Below are 18,786 nucleotides of genomic sequence, written 5' to 3'. Positions count from 1 at the left end.
TTAGAATATCATAAAGCATCCCAGAGAAAGAAGATCAGCTGCATTATATAATCAATTGCATTTTACATGGTTAAAAAAAGCCCTACATAGTTAAATGCTGAAATAATGCCCACTTGTCTGTGCCTCAATAAGCAGAAGATGGTTGCTATAGCAATCTCGAGTGAAAACGAGGCTTGAGCAAGCAAACAGAACAAAACTCTGACTAGCCGCACACTGAAAAAAAGACTTGAAATCCCGTCTTTTATTAAAACAACGTGGGTCACATCAAAACATTATCAAATAATCCACAGCAAGAAAATAACAGGGTACAGGGAAATGTTGACGTGTTTCGCACCGTGATCAGTGCTTACTCACGAGGCTTAGCTGCAACATAACTGATGATGTGCGAGATAACAGCAGAGAAAGACAGGAAGGGCGGAAGTAATTACACTGCAGCCTCAGAAGATAGTAGCTGAGATGGCACTGGCTGCTATAAGGAAGCATGATTTCTCTTTCGTTCAATGACGGACACAGCATCTTCATCTTGACCTTAGGGTTATATCGCCACCTTTCAGGAGGACTAGGCAGAACATGTAAAAACAGCAAAACTGCACAGTACCACCCAGGGGGGGTGGTCCTACTGGCTATAACCCCTCACACTGCATCCAGCAGCTCAGTTTTTTTCTGCCTAGTGTAGGAGAAGGACCTGGCTCTCGGTGGGGACCAGTGGTCCTGGGAATTTTTTTAGTTTTTTTCTGCATTTTTGATTCCTGTGATCTACAATCAACAGCCGGGCTGGGTGACAGGCTGGATAATATAGATCCTGGTAGTCTCCCCAGCCTGGCCATCGAGCGCAAGAAGACCTTAGCTACGTGCTGGGTCGGCCACGACATGCCCAGTCTGATCCAGGGGCGGCCGGTGAGCTATATGCTCCGGGGCACACACATGACTGGGCTACTGCTGTCCGGGGGCACAGTGTGCCGTGGTCGACAGCCACCCTGCAGGAGGGGTAAGTATGGTTCCAGTGGTCTCAGCAGGATGGAGCAGCTGGGCATTCCCTGGGAGGTCGACTAGGGGGTCTCTCACTCTCCCTTTCTTCTCTCTGTCCCTTTCCTTCCTCCTCCAGTCCCTTTCCCCGTCTCTGGGCCATGGTGGGGTGTTCTAGTGTGTACGCCATGTGGGGAGGCCACCACGCAGGCTGCAGCCATTTTTCTGTAGCCACAGCCAGTTTTTTCCCTTTCGGCCATTTTCTGGAAGTCCAGTGGCCATTTTTCCGGCGCCCTCAGACTTTTTTGCTGAGGTGGCTGGCAGCCATTTTCTAGTAACCTCAGCTTGTTTTACCTCTAGCACTGGTTGACTGTTTCTCTTTCTAGAACAGTACGAATTTTCACACAGAACACCTCGTGGCTGACACAAGGAAAAAAGGATGGCGGCAGCACAGTACCTGGGTCAGGGTGGCGAGTCTTGTGGGGGGCCCCTTCGTCTGTGACAGCTAGGAGGGTGGGCATTTTGTGTGACTTGCCTTAGGTCCCCAAGTGGTGACAGGCAACTGTGGGTCAGCATAGCGTCAGAAGCTAGCGCTTCTTCCCCAGACACCCCTGTTATGGCAACCGGTTCCCCTGCACCCGTGGTGCCTATGGACGCTCTGTCAGTGGTCCTGGAGTCCTTTGTTGCCAGGGTGGAAGAGGCGTGCTGGCACAAGGAGGGTAAAAAAAAACGCAGTCTTCTGGGGAAAGCTCCGATTCAAACTCTGGTCCCGCTGTGGCAGACGGCCCCTGTTCTTAAGTTTCAGATGATGCGTACTAGGACCGGTGAAAAGGACTCTGTGGCTGGGCCAGAGCAGGAAAAAGTGCTTGTAGGAGCACTTATCACAGCTGTGCGGGATACCCTAAAGATGGAGGATACGGCTGGGACACCTACAGAGTTGTCAGTCCCTTTTGGGTCCCACAAGCTGGCCCGCGCGGCTAAGGTGTTTCCTTACCTAACTTATTTTGATAAGTTTATTTACAAGGAGTGGGGAAGCCCGCAGCGAGCCTTTTCAGTCCCGAGACGCATGCTGGTGCGTTACTCCTTTGAGGATAGTTTCCTGAAGAAATGGACATCTCCTCTGATTGTTGACCCCCAGTATCCAGGTTAAATAAGGTAACCACGATTCCGGTGGAAGGGACCCCTGTTTTCAAGGACCATGCCGACAGGAGGGCTGAGGCGGTCGTCCTGTCCATGTTTACGGTGGTGTGGTCAGCATTGCGGCCAGTGTTAGCCATGGCCCTGGTGTCCCAGACACATACTGAATGGGCTAAATTTTTGCATCGTGAGTTGGAGAAGCAACAGGCTATCCCAGTTTGCATGGAGCTGGCAGATCAGTTGGTGCAGGGCCTTAAGTATGTCTGATGCCGCCTTAGATACGGCCCCCTTGCTCTCTAGAGCCTCAGTATCAGCTGTGGTGCTACTTCGCCTCATTTGGCTAAAATGCTGGTCTGCGTACCAGACATCTAAGAAAGCACTGAGGGATTTTGCCTTCCAGGGAGAGATCAGAAATCCGCTCAGAAGTGGATTTTTCGTCCGCCCGGGTCAACAGGTAAGCGTTCCCAGTCTAACAAGGTGCCTGCTGAGGGACAAAAGCTTCCCTGGTTTCACAAGCCAAACAAGCCTGCAAGTAAATCTGTTGCCTCATGAAGGTTTGCCTCTGTCCGACTCTCGGGTGGGGGGTCGCCTTCAGAGGTTTGCAGCTGGGTAGACCTCGCTACTTTTCGACCAGTGGGTCTGCAAACTGGTTTCATCAGGATACAAGATAGAGTTTCTTTCTTGTCCGCCAAACTGATTTTTTTTTCCCCCTTCAACCTTCCTCTTCTTCCAGCTCGTCGGGAAGCCCTGTTAGGGGCAGTACAGGACCTGCTGCTGTGCGGAGTGATAGTGCCTGTGCCGACGATGGAAAGGTTTCAGGGATTCTACTCCAATCTATAGTCCCAAAGGAGGAAGGGGTCCCTCCGGTCCTGGATCTCAAGGCTCTCAACAGCTTTGTGAAAGTACAAAGGTTCAGGATGGAATCAGTCTGCTCTGTGGTTGCTGCACTCCATCAGGGGGATTTCCTGGCATCTCTGGACATCAAAGACGAATACATGCATGCGTGCATGTCCCCATATGCGTCAGGCATCAGAGGTTTCTGCGATTTGCCGTCGGGGATGAGCACTACCAATTTGTATCTCTCCTTTTTGGCCTGGCTTTGGCACCAAGGGTCTTCACCAAGGTCATAGCCCCAATTCTGGCTTTGCTAAGGCAGCGAGGGATCACAATCGTGGGTTACCTGGACGACCTCCTGAGAGCAGCTTCCACCTCAGAGAGGGAGGATGTGACAATCCCCATGCAAACTCTTCGGGAGTTTGGTTGGGTACTGAACCTCCAGAAGTCGGTGTCAACAACACATGGAGTACCTGGGCTTGCTTCTGGACTCCTCAGAGGCGAGAGTCTTTCTCCCTTCGGACAAGGTTCAGACTCTTCAAGCTGCGGTGAAGTTGTTGGTGTCCTGCAGGTGGTCATCGGTGCGTTTTTGCATCCTGGTAGCTACTTTCCTCATGGTAGCCACTTTCGAGACGGTACCGTATGCTCAATTCCACACTCGAGTCTTGCAAAAGGCGATCCTGTCCAAATGGGTCAAATCTCCGTTATTTCTGGATTGTCAAATTCGGGTGAGCCGGCTAGTCAGGGATTCCCAGGGTCGCTGGACGCAGGAAGAATCCCGCCTGCCGATCAATGTGCTGGAGCTTCGGGCGATCAGGTGGTGCCTCTCCACTTGGTCACAGAGGCTGCAGGGGCATCCGGTCAGGATCCAGTCACAGTGGTGGTGTATGTCAACCATCAAGGAGGAACAAGGAGCTTGGCTGCAGCCCTGGAGGTCGCTCACATCCTGTGGTGGGCAGAGTCGGCCGTGTAAATTTGTCTAAGGTGGGGCACGCCAGATGTGCATATCCTGGCTTCTCGACTCAATCGGAAGGTACACAGGTTTGTGGGCAGGTCAAAAGATCCCTGGGCGGATGCGTCAGACGTGTTGGTGGATTCATGGGGGCATTATCGGCTGATTTATGCCTCCCCCCACTCAAACTTCTACCATGTTTGCTTTGCAGGGGCCGAGGGCATTCCGGTGATTCCGATTGCCCCACATTGGCCTTGGCGTCCTTGGTATGCCGACATAGTACGAATGGTGGCAAATGTTCCTTGTCGGCTGCCGATGCGAGCGGACCTTCTGTCGCAAGGTCCAATACTTCATCCTGCTTTAGTCGCTGGCTTTAATGGCATGGCTGTTGAAAGCCAGGTGCTAAAGGACCGAAGTCTGTCCGATGTCGGTAATCTCCACTATGCTGAGGGCGCGTAAGTCATCTTCTCAGAAGATTTATCATCGTACATGGAAGGCCTACATCTCCATGTGTAAGGAGATGGGGTGGCATCTGCGTACATATTCAGTTTCCAGGATCCTGCGGTTTTTGCAGCAAGGAGTGGATCAGAAACTTGCCTTAAGCACTATTAAGGGGCAGGTATCAGCTTTGGCTGTCTTTTTTCAGCATTCTTTGGCAACTCATTCATTGGCGAGTATGTTTGTTCAGGGAGTTAGACATGTGGCCCCTCCGGTTTCGACCACCACTATCTCCATGGGATTTGAATCTGGTGCTCTCGGTGCTGCATAAACCGCCGTTTGAAAACATTAGGGAGATCCCCTTATTGACACCCTCTCAGAAAGTAGTCTTTCTAGTGGCTATTACATCTGCCAGGAGAGTTTCTGAGTTTGCGCCCTTGTCATGCACTTGAGCCTCCACAAGGTTAAGGCGGTGCTGCATCCACAGCCTTCGTTTCTTCCAAAGGTTGTTTCGGCCTTTCATCTAAATGAGGACATTGTGCTTCCGTCCTTATGTTCTCGGCCGTCACACCCCAAAGAGGTTGCTTTGCCTTCCTTGGACATGGTCCGGGCTCTACGGGTATATCTGTCTGCTACGGCTCCTTTTCGGAGGTCGAACTCGCTGTTTGTATCTGTGGCTGGTCCGAAGAAGGGCCTGGCATTCTCGCCGGCCACCATTTCTCGGTGGATCAGACAGACCGTGGTTCAGGCTTATGCTTTAAGGGGGCGGACACCCCCCTTTTCTGTCACGGCACATTCGACCAGGGCAACTGGTGCCTCCTGGGCTTTCCGGCATCAAGTGTCCGTTTCCCAGGTGGGTAAGGCGGCGACCTGGTCGTCCGTTCACACTTTCACTAAATTTTACAAGGTTGATGTGCGTGCATCTTCGGATGCTTGCTTCGGCTGCAAGGTTTTGCAGGCAGCTGTTTAAGGTTGCAACTCCTCCTTTGAGGAGCTCTGGTTGTTATGGGTAGACTTATTTTCTTGCTGTTCTGACATTGCTTGGGGACATCCCTAAGATCAAGATGAAGATGCTGTGTTCGTCTATGAACGAAATAAAAAATAGGATATTTGCATTCACCGTAAAATCCTTTTCTCTGAAGTTCATTGACGGACACAGCACCCACCCCTCCTATGTATGTTTGTACTGGTTTTTGACAAACTGAGCTGCTGGATGAAGTGTGATGCTCTGCCTAGTCCTCTCCTGAAAGGTGGCGATATAACCCTAAGGTCAAGATGAAGATGCTGTGTCCGTCAATGAACTTCAGAGAAAAGGATTTCACTGCGAGTACAAAAATCCTATCTTTACAACCATCTGGGAAAACATTAAGAAACATCTGAAGGGGCAAAAAGAGTAATGCAGAATGATATGTAAAGCTGTAGCAGACTGGTTTTAGTAAGAAGGAGAATTTAAGGTGCTGGAGTATATTTCCTCTTTAAACACCCTTCCTAACCAAGTCAATTTTCAGCTTTCAATGCTCTCACATTTTGAAGGTCAATTACTCAGTCATGCAACATTGTACCTATATAACATTTTTGCCCTTTTGTTCCCCACAAATAGAGATTTCTTTTGGTGTTATTTAATCACCTCTTTTTTGCGCTATAAAAGAAACAAAGGCCGAAAATTATGTAAAAAAATGCATTTTTCTTTGTTTGTTATAACATTTTTAAAATTAGTCATTTTTCTTCATAAATTTTGGCCTTTGTGAAAGTTAGAGCGTCCACAAGCTATTGATGCCAATCTCTGAAAATGTATCTCACCTGATGTACTGACGGCCTATCTAATTTCTTGAGACCCTAACAAGCCAGGGAAGTACAAATACCCCACAAATAATCCCTTTTTGGAAAGTAGACATTCCAAGTTATTTAGTAAGAGGTATGGTGAGTTTTTTGAAGTTGTAATTTTTTCCCACAATTCTTTGAAAAATCAAGATTTTTTTTTCTCACAAAATTGTTATATTAGCAGGTTATTTCTCACACAGCATATGCTTAGCACTAATTACACCCCAAAACACATTCTACTACTCCTGAGCATTGCGATGCCACATGTGTGAGACTATTACACAAAGTGGCCACATACAGAGGCCCAACATTCAGGGAGCGCCATCAGGTGTTATTGGAGCATAAATTACACATATAATTTCTTGACTACCTCTTACACTTTTGAAGGCTCTGGAGCACCAGGACAATGAAACCGTCCCAAAAATGACCCAATTTTGGAAAGAAAACAAGCCAACATATAATTTATGACGCATAATGAGTCTTTTGAACATGTCATTTTTTTCTACAAGTTTTTGGAAAATGTGAAAAAAAAAATGCGTTTTCATTTTCTTTAAACACAAAGTTGTCAATTATACAATATTTCAAACACATAGCATGTACATACCAAAAATTACGCCCCAAAATAGATTCTACTTCTGAGTATGGCGATACCACGTGTGGGAGACTTTACGCAGCCTGGCCACATAGGCCCAACATGCAGGGAGCACCATCAGGTGTTCTAGGGGCATAAGTTTCCAATCTAATTTGACTACCTATTACACTTTTGTAAGGCACTCTAGTGGCATTGATGAGCATGAATGGGGGTGGATGAGCATGAATGGGGATGGCTGAGTATGGATGGGATGACTGAATAAGGCTGAGTACGGCCGGGTACGACCTGAGTACAGCTGGGTATGGCTAAGTATTGCTGAGTATGAATGAGAATGGATGGGGGAGGATGGGATGGCTGTGCATGGATGGATGGATGAGAATTGCCGAGTATGGATGGATGAGCATGGATGAGTATTGCTGATTAGGGATGGCTGGATGGGTATGGATGGCAGGCATGGGCACATATCAGCGCTGTGGGCACTAGACATCCAGCCCACAGTACTGCAGCACTCAATCTCTCCCCTCGCATTGTACCGATCTGTACAGAGAGGGGAAAGAGGAAACGCGTGCGACACCGGATTGTTTATAATTGATCGCTCCCTCATTTGACCCAGCGGTCACGGAGAATCCCAAGTGCGTGCGGGAGCAAGATTCTGGGGGGACGTCAATGTATGCCCCTCCCAGTGTTATCAATGCAAGCTGTAGCCATCATTGGGCTTTGGTGCAGTCGTTAAGGTGAAAAAACACAAGGGTTAACAACCCTTTTAAGGTTTAAACATGAACTACAGACACAGATTTAGCCATTATAAAACGTCTTTATAAATAAAACCAAGTTTCATAAACAAAAATATTTATTTTTGACAAGCAGAAGTGCAATTTTAAAATATACACTCCCCAAAAAACTGTAAACAATATTTGCTGTAACGCCATCACACATTATCTGAACATATTACCAATATTAAACATTAAGAAAAGAAAATAGGAAAAGCCTTTCTTTTTTTTTTCCTTTCAGCAGCTTTCTAGATGTGATTTTGACATGATGCAGTGTTCATTTTGGTTGCATTTTAGTCATCTGAATAGGAGGGCCCATCAGCCCTGGCACAGGAAAAAAAAAGTCCACAACAACCCCAGCTCGCAGTTGGGAGAGAGAAACTGCAGTTTTACCAGCCCTCAACTGCTACCATATTTAGCTGCAGAGGCAACGGGTGGGGGACCACGTGCCATGGCTGTGAAGCTTTGCCTTAAAGGTGTGGAAGGAATTATATCCCGGTACACTTGCCAATCGTGACCCAATCAAGTGAATAGGGTTGCATGTGCAGGGTCCAAGGGGTTGAAGCAGATGGTGAGGAGGCAATACAATGCTTCCTCACTGCCTGTCAAATGCTCTCTGAAGAGTGATCCGAACATGGATGGTTCTTCAGAGAGCATCGCATATGTGGAAAGGTCCTTATGGTGACAAAAAAAAACAACTGGTTTAGCGGTGATCAGGGACACTAACTGGTGTGGCACTGATTAGAAACAAAATAACTGGTGTGGCGGTGATCAGGGACACTGTACCACTGAGAAGGTGATTTTTTTTTCCCCTTCTACATTATTGCTTATTACAGTGATGATCAATGTAAACGCAATCCTTTTAACGATTGTGAATAGCTTTCAATCACGATTCCTTGGTTAATGTAGTGATTGCTATGACCGGTCGCAGCTATCACATGGTAAAGGGCTGCAATAATTGGCCCTGTACCATGTGATCACGCTAACCAATCATAGAGATCACAATAGCAAACAATGCTATCCATGCATGGATTCAATTAACCACTTTGCATCCAGGCCAATTCTGACATTTCTTGTAAAATTTAGCAAAGACCCTAGAGAATACAATGGTGGTTGTTGCAACTTTTTATCTCGCACGGTATTTGCGCAGCAATTTTTCGAACGCGTTTTTTTCTGAAAAACTGTTTCATGCTAAAAAAAAAAAAAACACAACAGTAAAGTTAGCCCAATTTTTTTTGCATAATGTGATAGATGAAGATACGCCGAGTAAACAGATACCCAACATGTCATGCTTCAAAATTGCACGTGCTCGTGGAATGGAGCCAAACTTTGGTATTTAAGAATCCCCATAGGCGACGCTTTAAAATTTTTTGCTGGTTACATGTTTTGCGTTACAGAGGAGGTCTAGTGCTAGAATTATTGCTCTTGCTTTAACGTTCGCGGCGATACCTCACGTGTGGTTTGTACACCATTTTCATATGTGGGCGGGACTTACGTATGCGTTCGCTTCTGCGTACGTGCTCACGGGGACAGGGGCGCTTTAATTTTTTTATTGTTAATTTTACTTTTATTTTTTTTGTTTGACACAAAAAAAAAAAAAAATTGATTACTTTTATTCCTATTTCAAGGAATGTAAACATCCCTTGTAATAGGAATATGGCACGATCGGACCTATTTACGGTGAGATATGGGGTCAATAAGACCCCATATCTCACCTCTAGGCTGGGAAGCCTAAAATAAAAAAACCGACTACAGCTTCCCAGCCAAATCAGCGCTGTTATTTTGAATGCAGAGGCCGGGCGTGACGTCGTAACATCGCGCCCGGCCTCCGAACGATCATAGAGACTCCGGGGACCATCTGGTCCACCGGAAATCTCTATGGTATCATCCGGGGACCGGCGGATCCTGTGACCGACTCACCGATGGAAGCAGTGAGTCGGTAGAAGCACTGGAGGGCGCCCCCCTCCCGTAAGAATGATCAAGCGGGGGAACAGCCGCTATGATCGTTCTTATGGTGCAGGGAATCATCGGCTGAAAATGACGATATATGAATGATGTCTGTGGCCTCAGGCATCATTCAGATATAACCATTAAAAAGCTGAGGCCGTCCCTGGATGTCCTACCGGCACGAAGTGGTTAATACTAGTTTACATGTGATCGCTGTGATTGATTACATGGTTATCAGCTGCATCTGGTCGTGTAACCACTTCCCTGAACTAGACAGCACTCATCCACCCATTATCTACATTGACTGGATGGGAAGTGGTTAACTTAGGGGGTCACAAAGATATGGTGAGTGTGTTTGCACAAGAGGGAGTGTGACGTGGCACTGTGACATTCACAAACAGTGGCAGTTTTCACTACCCATTAAATATATGTATGGAACAAGATACACCTGAAACAAGGTTTGAACTCAAAAGTGGGACAATTTGCATATAATTTGTGTTGGGCTATATGGATTGATTTGGAGCACAATGGCAGCACATAGAGTTTTGTGAAGCACCGTTATGATTAAGTTATTTGTTAATATTGTATGCACAAGTCTAAATAATTGGTATATGTTTGAAAGGGGATGCAGTATTTTGGTAAAAGATTAGTTACAGTTAAAGGATTTAAAGTGCTGCACATCATCTTTTCTTTATTTCTGATTATTCTGTCCACAAATGGACTATAGTTCTGTGTTCAGCTGCTAAGTTTGTAAAGTAATTTGACTACCAAGAAGGTAGTCTAGGTTCCCTATAACCTGGATATCCCGATTTCATAATAGGGTAATTAGGGGTGCACCTTTTTCAATACCCTGGGATCAGAGGATGAGCTAAAAAAGTCAGTATGACAAATTGGAAGTGCTTGGTTCCTACTGCGAAGTGCAGAAAGCGAGGATGAGGTAGGACTATTTAAGTAGGAATCTTATGTCCGGTATTCCCCCTGTATCATAGATACAAAAACCAACCTTCTGGATTCCATGCTAAACTTAGGAAAATAAAATGTAATTGTTTAGGGATTTTTAGATGCAGGATAGGACGAATACCACCAATGGGTTTTCTTACCATGAACATGTTTGAACAGAACTCTTTAAACCTGTCCACCAGAACGACTACTGCCTGGGACTCAAGAGATGGTTCGGGTTGGTCTACAAATCTGACTGTCCTTGAGCAGATTTTGATTGGCTTGAGAGAAAGCAATGAGGGAGGCACAAGACCCTGAAGAGAGGGGGGTTGAAGCCTTCCACTGTGGAAAGGACCTATCCTCCTGTGACATCCTTATGAACTTGTCAAGTGCACTGCCAAAAATGCATCCTCCTCCAAAGGGCATACAAGTCGCACATCTTTTTACAGGCAGCTTCAGGTGACCAGGTTTTTAGCCATATGATTTTGCACATATGGACTGAAATAAGAGCAAAGAGATTTGTGTTATTACTTCTGATTCAATTCAGAAAAGTAATGCTGGCCATACACTATACGAAAAATCAGGCAAACCCAATTTCGAAAAACGAACGTTCGGCTGCGAGCGCAAACAATGGTGCCACCATGTAATGACCAATATATTGTTCAGTGGACATAAATACATTTTATGTTACTTTTTTTACATATACTTAGTGCAGACAGGTCGGACGGGAAACACATTAACCTTTCCATTTATTGTTCGTTCGGTAGAAAATTTCCAAACTTGTCCTTTGTTTTTTCGGCTCAAAAACATCCAAACAATTATCGATTTTGTGCCCATTAACTGGCCGAAAAAACGAACGAACGGTCTAATGACCGAATTTCGGCCGATTGTTCGTATAGTGTATGACCAGCATAAGACAGAAGGCATAAGTCAGACAGAGCTGAGACCTGAAAGACAGGATCCTGTTTATTGTTCAATTAGCTACAGTTTGACAAACAGAAATTGCAGCAATAACTGGTTGCAGGGCTGAACTTGCAAGAGTAAAGGGCATCTCAAATTTTGTCTACCAAGTCCTTAAAGTGGACCTTCAGTCCATTTTTTCAACTTTCCATCTATTAAATCTTCTGCCCTTTTTGTTTTAACTTTGATTAGTAAAACATTTTTTTCTGCCAGTAAATAGCTTGTACAGCCCACTTCCTCTTTCTTATCTGGTCATTAGCCTAGGTTAACGACATCATGCTGCACAACTCTCTCTCACTCTTGTGAGAGTTTGCCAGGAAGGGGGGGGGGGGGGGGGAGAGTCATAAGAGGGCCAATGAAAGCAGCAGGGCTGCAGAGCTATAGGTGTGCCCCTGTGTGTCTGTGCAAATCCAGGAAGTGAACAGGCAGCAGCTTCAGCTGCCCACAGCCTTAGTGAAGGTAGATTTCTTCAGCAAATTTGGCAAGTACAGAATCACAGTATATATAAAATAATAGGCAAAGTGGTTGGAGGGAAGGTTCAGAATGGCAAAGATCTTTTTATTACAAATTATGTGAGCAGACTGCAGTTCCTCTTTAAATAAAAGGAAAGTCTTCTATGGGACAGTAAAATGTTTAAACATTTCCCGCTGGGAGGCCGTCATATGAAACTGGAAGCAAAGAGCATTTCATCAGTTCGGTTTCGCCATGATGTAAACGTAAACGTGTCATTTTTCAATTGGAAATGCAACTGATCACACCAATCTTGGTGTTATCAGACGCTTTAGGGGCAGAGGAGAGATCTTTAATAGATCCCAAATTTCTCAGTAGTACCTGTCACTGCCTATTGCCATCACAGGGGATAGTTACATTCCCTGTGATAACAATAAATGTGCTAAAAAATAAATAAAGTGCCATCACACGCACATTTCAGTCCTGTGTCGGTATGTAAACAGCGATTGCACCATGCATGTGAGGTATCACCACGAACATCAGATTGATGGCAGTAATTCTAGCACTGGACCTCCAGTGTAAATCTAAAGTGGTAACTTGTAAAGGCTTTTAAAGCATTGCCTATGGATATTAAAAAGTGAAGTAGTAGCATATCCATTTACCTCGTCATAATATATTTTGTATTTTATCAAACAATTTGGTTTTATATTTTTTTTGTGCATTAAAATTCCAAAAACGTGTATTTTTTCCCCCAAAAAAGTTATTTGAATATCTGCTGGGCAAATACTGTGACAAAAAATTATAACACCTACCATTTTATTCTCTAGGGTAGGGATATGCAATTAGCGGACCTCCAGCTGTTGCAGAACTCCAAGTCCCATGAGGCATAGCAAGACTGACAGCTGGAGGTCCGCTAATTGCATATCCCTGCTCTAGGGCCTCGGCTTTAATCGTCTCCCACCCGTCATATAGTAAAATGATGGCGGGCAGGATCCCCTCTTGTTCTGGGACGTCATATAACGTCACCCGTCTCATCACTCTCGCGCGCCCAGGACACACTGACAGAATGTGAGGAGAGGAGTCGATCAGTGGTATTTCCTTACAGGGGAGACCTGTACAGGTAATCAGGGCACTGATAATCAGTGCCCGGATGAACAGTGCAGCCCCAACAGTGCCGATGCCAATCTATGCCAAAGAGGAATGCCAGTCAGTGCTGCCTTTCAGTGTCACCCATCAGTGCGGCATAATAGTGCCGTTCCGTCAGTGCCCATAAGTGTCGCCTTATCAATGCAGCCCATCAGTGCCGCCTCATCAGCGCACATCAGTGAATGAGGAAAATCACCCAATTACTTTTACTCAGAATTTTCAGGGCTTTTTTTTTATATATAGCAAAAATTTTAAATCTAAGCAGTGATTAACCACTTAAGCCCCGGACCAATTTGCAGCCAAATGACCAAGCCCCTTTTTGCGATTCGGCACTGCGTCGCTTTAACTGACAATTGCGACATGACTCCCAAACAAAATTGGCGTCCTTTTTTTCCCACAAATAGAGCTTTCTTTTGGTGGTATTTGATCACCTCTGTGGTTTTTATTTTTTGCGCTATAATAAATATTGAATTTTTTTCAAAATTGTTTTTGTTTAAACAATTTTGAAAAAAATTCAATATTTTTTTACTTTTTGCTATAATAAATATCCCCAAAATATATATATAAAAACATTTTTCCCCTCAGTTTAGGCCGATACGTATTCTTCTACATATTTTTGGTAAAAAAAAAAAAAAAACGCAATTAGCGATTGTTATAGCGTTTACAAAATAGGGGATAGTTTTATGGCATTTTTATTAATAATTTTTTTTTTTTACTAGTAATGGCGGCGATCAGCGATTTTTATTGTGACTGCGACATTATGGCGGACACATTGGACATTTTTGGGCCCATTGTCATATATACAGCAATCACTGCTATATAAATGCAGTGAATCCTGTGTAAATGACACAGGCAGTGAAGGGGTTAACCAGTGGGTGGCAGTGTAGGGGTTAGGTGTTCCTAGGGGTGTGTTACTAACTGTGGGGGGCTGGGCTTTCATTTAGTGAACACTGATCTCTGCTCCAATCACATGGAGCAGAGATCAGCGTCACTAGTTGCTAGGCAGAATGGGGAAATGCTGTTTACAACAGCATTTCTCCATTCAGCCGCCCCGTGAGACGATCGAGGGTATGCCCGCAGCGATAGAGTCCGCTGGACCCACGACCGGACTCACGGGGGTCCCGACCGGCACGCTCGCGATAGCAGAGCGGCAATAAAGACTGGACGTACTTGTACGCCAATATACCTGCCTGTAAACAGCATCTCCTCGTTCTGCCTAGCAACAAGTGACACTGATCTCTGCTCCATGTGATTGGAGCAGAGATCAGTGTTTACCAACACACAGCCCAGCCCCTCACAGTAACACGCCCCTAGGACACACTTAACCCCTACACTGCCACCCCCCGGTTAACCCCTTCACTGCCAGTGTCATTTACACAGGAATCAGTGCATTTGTATAGCACTGATTGCTGTATAAATGACAATGGTCCCAAAAATGTGTCAAAAATGTCCGATGTGTCTGCCATAATGTCGCAGTCACAATAAAAAAATCGCTGATCGTCGCCATTACTAGTAAAAAAAAAATTATTAATAAAAATGCCATAAAACTATCCTCTATTTTGTAAACGCTATAAATTTTGCGCAAACCAATAATCGCTTATTGCGATTTTTTTTACCAAAAATATGTAGAAGAATACATATCGGCCTAAACTTAGGAAAAAATATTTTTTTTTAAATATATTTTTGGGGGATATTTATATCAAAAAGTAAAAAATAATGCCTTTTTTTCAAAAGTGTCGCCCTATTTTTGTTTATAGCGCAAAAAATAAAAAACGCAGGGGTGATCAAATACCACCAAAAGAAAGCTCTATTTGTGGGAAAAAAAAGTACATTTTGTTTGGGAGCCACGGCACACGACCACGCAATTGTCAGTTAAAGCGACGCTGTGCCGAATCGCAAAAAGTGGTCTGGTCTTAAGCCAGCAAAATGGTCCGGTCTGAAAGTGGTTAAATATCACCAAAAGAAAGCTCTATTTGAGTAAAAAAAAAAAAAAAAAGTGCTGAAAGCTGAAAACTAGCTTGGGCAGGAAGGGGGTAAAAGTATCCAGTATTAAAGCGGTTAAAAAATAGATAATGTTTGTGGGTAAAAGTCATTTTCTAGTAAAAATTGCAGTTTTTTTTTACATGTAAACAAAAACTTATCTGAAAAGGTCTTCAAGTGGTTAGAGGAGTGGGTAATACTGGGTGGTTTAAACAACCCCCAAATGACCCTTTTTGGAAAGTAAATATCCCAAGGTATTTGCTGAGAGGCATGTTGAGTCCAAGGAAGATTTTATTTTTTGCCACAAGTTTTTGGAAATGACTTTTTTTTTTTTACACAAAGTTGTCACTGTAATGAGATATTTCTCACATGTGGAATTACACCCCAATCACATTCTGCTACTTCTCCCGAGTATGGGAATACCACACGTGAGAGACTTTATGGCAGCCTAGCCACGTAAAGAAGCCCCAAAATCCAATGACCACCTTCAAGCTTTTCCTCATGTCACTTCCTCACTACCTATCACAGTTTTGGAGGCCCTGGAATGCCAGGATACTATAAACATCCCAAGTTTTCGGAAAATGAAGAAAACAAAATGTATTTTTTCTAATTTTTTACTTTCAAAACCCTGTGACAAAAAAATATATCTGCAAAATACTTACCAGGCCTCTTATCAAATTCCTTGAAGTGTTTACTTTCCAAAAAGAGTCTTTTGACTATCCTTTATATAAAATTTATACTATCCTGGCATGTCAGGGCCTCCGAAACTGATAGGTAGTGAGGAAGCAACATGAGGAAATACGCACTTTGTAAGCCTGAAGGTGGTCACTGGATTTTGAGGGCCTGTTTGGGGCCATTTTTATATCCTGACAACTTTGCAAACAACCAACCATTGATAAACTTGAGATTAAATGTAATTCATAAAAATGGTTCTCTACCTTTGCTTCGTGATATGTCAGGCCACAACCAATGTCCTCTTTTCGCGATTCCTTAACAAGTAAATTAAACCGGCTTAACATTGCAGCTTTGCAAAGACGACTTGCCATAGTGTGTCCGCTTTTAAATGGTGAACTACATTTCAAGACAAGGTTAACAATGAAGAAATAAAATAAATGTTAAAATAAATTAACATGAAAAAAGTAGAATTTTGACATAGTATGGTAGAATATGGCACAGGAATCAATTCAAAGACCACGGGTTATATGCTGCTACCTTCAGGTGACTGGATACTGGCAAAAGCTTTGCTCCCCAGCGTACACATGGAATAATCTGAGAGGTGGCCAATAGAACAACCAAAATTGCAGCAACAGGCAAGTTATCATTTCAGCTATTGAATAGATCCCCTGCTCTATGTGGAGAAGTGTGGCGCTGGAAACACACAGATGTATGCCACTTCTCCTGTCACTCGGACTCATTCCACACCATGTCCAGGCTAGATATGGCATTCGCCCCAGCCGAGACACTCCCAGTGGTCTCCGCCGTATCATATTTGCCGAGGGGGGTTTTGGATCATGCCCCTCTCTCTGTGGACTTCCTCCTTCTCCCAGGCTCGGGACCCGCTGTTTGGTGTCTGAACCCCTACTGGTTGGAGGAAGAGATAGTGCAGGGTGAATGCAGGAAGAGCATTGTCAAATACTGGAGGGACAACTTGGACAAAGCAGACCCATCCACTGAATGGGAAGCATTTAAGACAACACTGAGGGGTACTTTTATGTTCATTACGGGGTTTATACGCAAAAACAATCAGATGCTCACAGATGAACTTGAAACGGTTATGGTTCATGCAGAATCTGTTTATGCATTTAGCCCTGCCTCCTACACAAGGGAGGCATGGCTACAGAGCTGCAGGAGTATGAACTCTGTGCTAGATCTCATGCAAAAATGCATGCTGCATGTTACTCAGAAATCATTCGAACATGGCAACAAAGCCGGGTGTCTCTTTGCATACCTGATTAGACCTGACCATTCTCCCATTTCCATCCCACGTATTAACACGGCCCAGGGTACCATCAGTGATAACCTAGGAGATATCCTAAATTCCTTCTTATGTTTTTACAAAGACCTGTACACATCTAGGGTTGACTATGATGAATCCCAATTGAACGACTACTTGGCAGAAATTTCTCTCCCCTCCTTATCAAATGAGGGGCGAGATGCGTTGGAGGCACCTATCATGACTGAGGAAATTACTGCGGCCATTTCACAAATGCCTGCACATAAGACCCCTAGCCTGGACGGTTTCCCGACTGAATGGTGCACGCAATTTAAAGACATTGTGTCCCCTTTTCTCTTGAGTACCTATAACAAAGCCCTAGACTTCGGAGCCCTCCCCCGAACGATGCAGGAAGCTCTGATCATACTTCTATTAAAACCGTAAGGATCCACTTAAATGCAAATCTTATTGTCCAATTTCGCTTATTAATGTGGACGTTAAGATTCTGGCCTAGATAATAGCCAATCGTTTAAACAACGTAGTTGTGTCCCTGGTCAACAGTGACCAAGGGGGCTTTATTCCTGGCAGGTCCACCGGGATGAATATAAGCAGGTTGTTCCACAACCTGCAGTACCCACATGACTGCCCTCCCACCTGTGCCATTGTGTCTTTGGACACCTGAAAGGCATTTGAGAGTGTGGAATGGCCATACCTCTTTTGGGTATTACAAATGTATGGTTTTGGCCCCTGTATTGTAGCATGGATAAAACTCCTTTACACCTCCCTGGTAGCTCGGATCCAAGTCAGTTCCACTATTACCGACCCCTTCCAAATCAAGAGGCACTCGACAGGGGTGCCCATTGTCGCCCTGGCCATGGAACCGCTGGCAATTCGCATCCGTTCCTCCCCTTTAATTAAGGGATTGCTAATATAGAGGAACGCATTTCACGCTACACGGACGACACATTGGTGTACATGGTCGACACCGAAGGGTCACTGCGGGCTCTGTTGGAGGAGGTCACTACTTTCAGAGACTATTCCGGCTTCCAGGTGAATTGGGATAAGTCCAGCCTTTTCCTCTTGCACGTGACTGTCCCCCCCGATACACCCTGAAGCCAAGCTCCAGGTGGTGTCCTCCTTTAGGTACCTTGGGGTGCTGGTGCAGACCCCTTTATCCCTATATACAGTGGGGATCGAAAGTTTGGGCACCCCAGGTAAAAATGTGTATTAATGTGCATAACGAAGCCAAGGAAAGATGGAAGAATCTCCAAATGGCATCAAATTACAGATTAGACATTCTTATATGTCAAAAAAGTTAGATTTTATTTCCATCATTAACACTTTCAAAATTACACAAAACAAAAAAATGGCGTCTGCAAAAGTTTGGGCACCCTGCAGCGTTAATATCTTGTACTGCCCCTTTGGCAAGTTTCACAGCTTGTAAACGCTTTTTGTAGCCAGCCAAGAGTCTTTCAATTCTTGTTTGAGGTATCTTTGCCCATTCTTCCTTACAAAAGTGTTCCAGTTCTTTGAGATTTCTGGGCTGTCTGTCACGCACTGCTCTTTTAATGTCTATCCATAGATTTTCAATAATGTTGAGGTCAGGAGATTGTGAAGGCCATGGCAAAACCTTCAGTTTACGCCTCTTGATGTAATCCCCACCGTGGATTTTGAGGTGCGTTTAGGATCATTATCCATTTGTAGAAGCCATCCTCTGTAACTTCAACTTTTTCACAGATGGCATCAAATTACCATCCAAAATTTGCTGAAATTTTATTGAATCCATTTTTCCTTCTACTGGTGAAATGTTCCCTGTGCCACTGGCTGCAATACAACCCCAAAGCATGATTGATCCACCCCCATGCTCAACAGACAAAGGTTCTTTTCATTAAATTCTGTGCCCTTTCTTCTCCAAACGTAC

General features: G+C 44.6%; 1 protein-coding gene across 1 annotated transcript in view; it reads right to left on the bottom strand.

Annotated features, from left to right (window-relative positions):
- Positions 1-18,786, bottom strand: part of ADAD1 (adenosine deaminase domain containing 1) — a 265,111-nt gene that overhangs the window by 7,949 nt on the left and 238,376 nt on the right. Inside the window, exon 11 of the mRNA XM_077476863.1 lies at positions 15,871-16,003. Within this exon, the coding sequence (XP_077332989.1) occupies positions 15,871-16,003 (133 nt within the window). The remainder of the gene's footprint in view (positions 1-15,870; positions 16,004-18,786) is intronic.

This window comes from Lithobates pipiens, unplaced genomic scaffold, assembly GCF_037356315.1.
Source record: "Lithobates pipiens isolate NorthernLeopardFrog02 unplaced genomic scaffold, aLitPip1_a1.2 Scaffold_13, whole genome shotgun sequence".
Lineage (NCBI taxonomy): Eukaryota > Metazoa > Chordata > Amphibia > Anura > Ranidae > Lithobates > Lithobates pipiens.
This window is presented reverse-complemented; position numbering and strand designations above follow the sequence as displayed.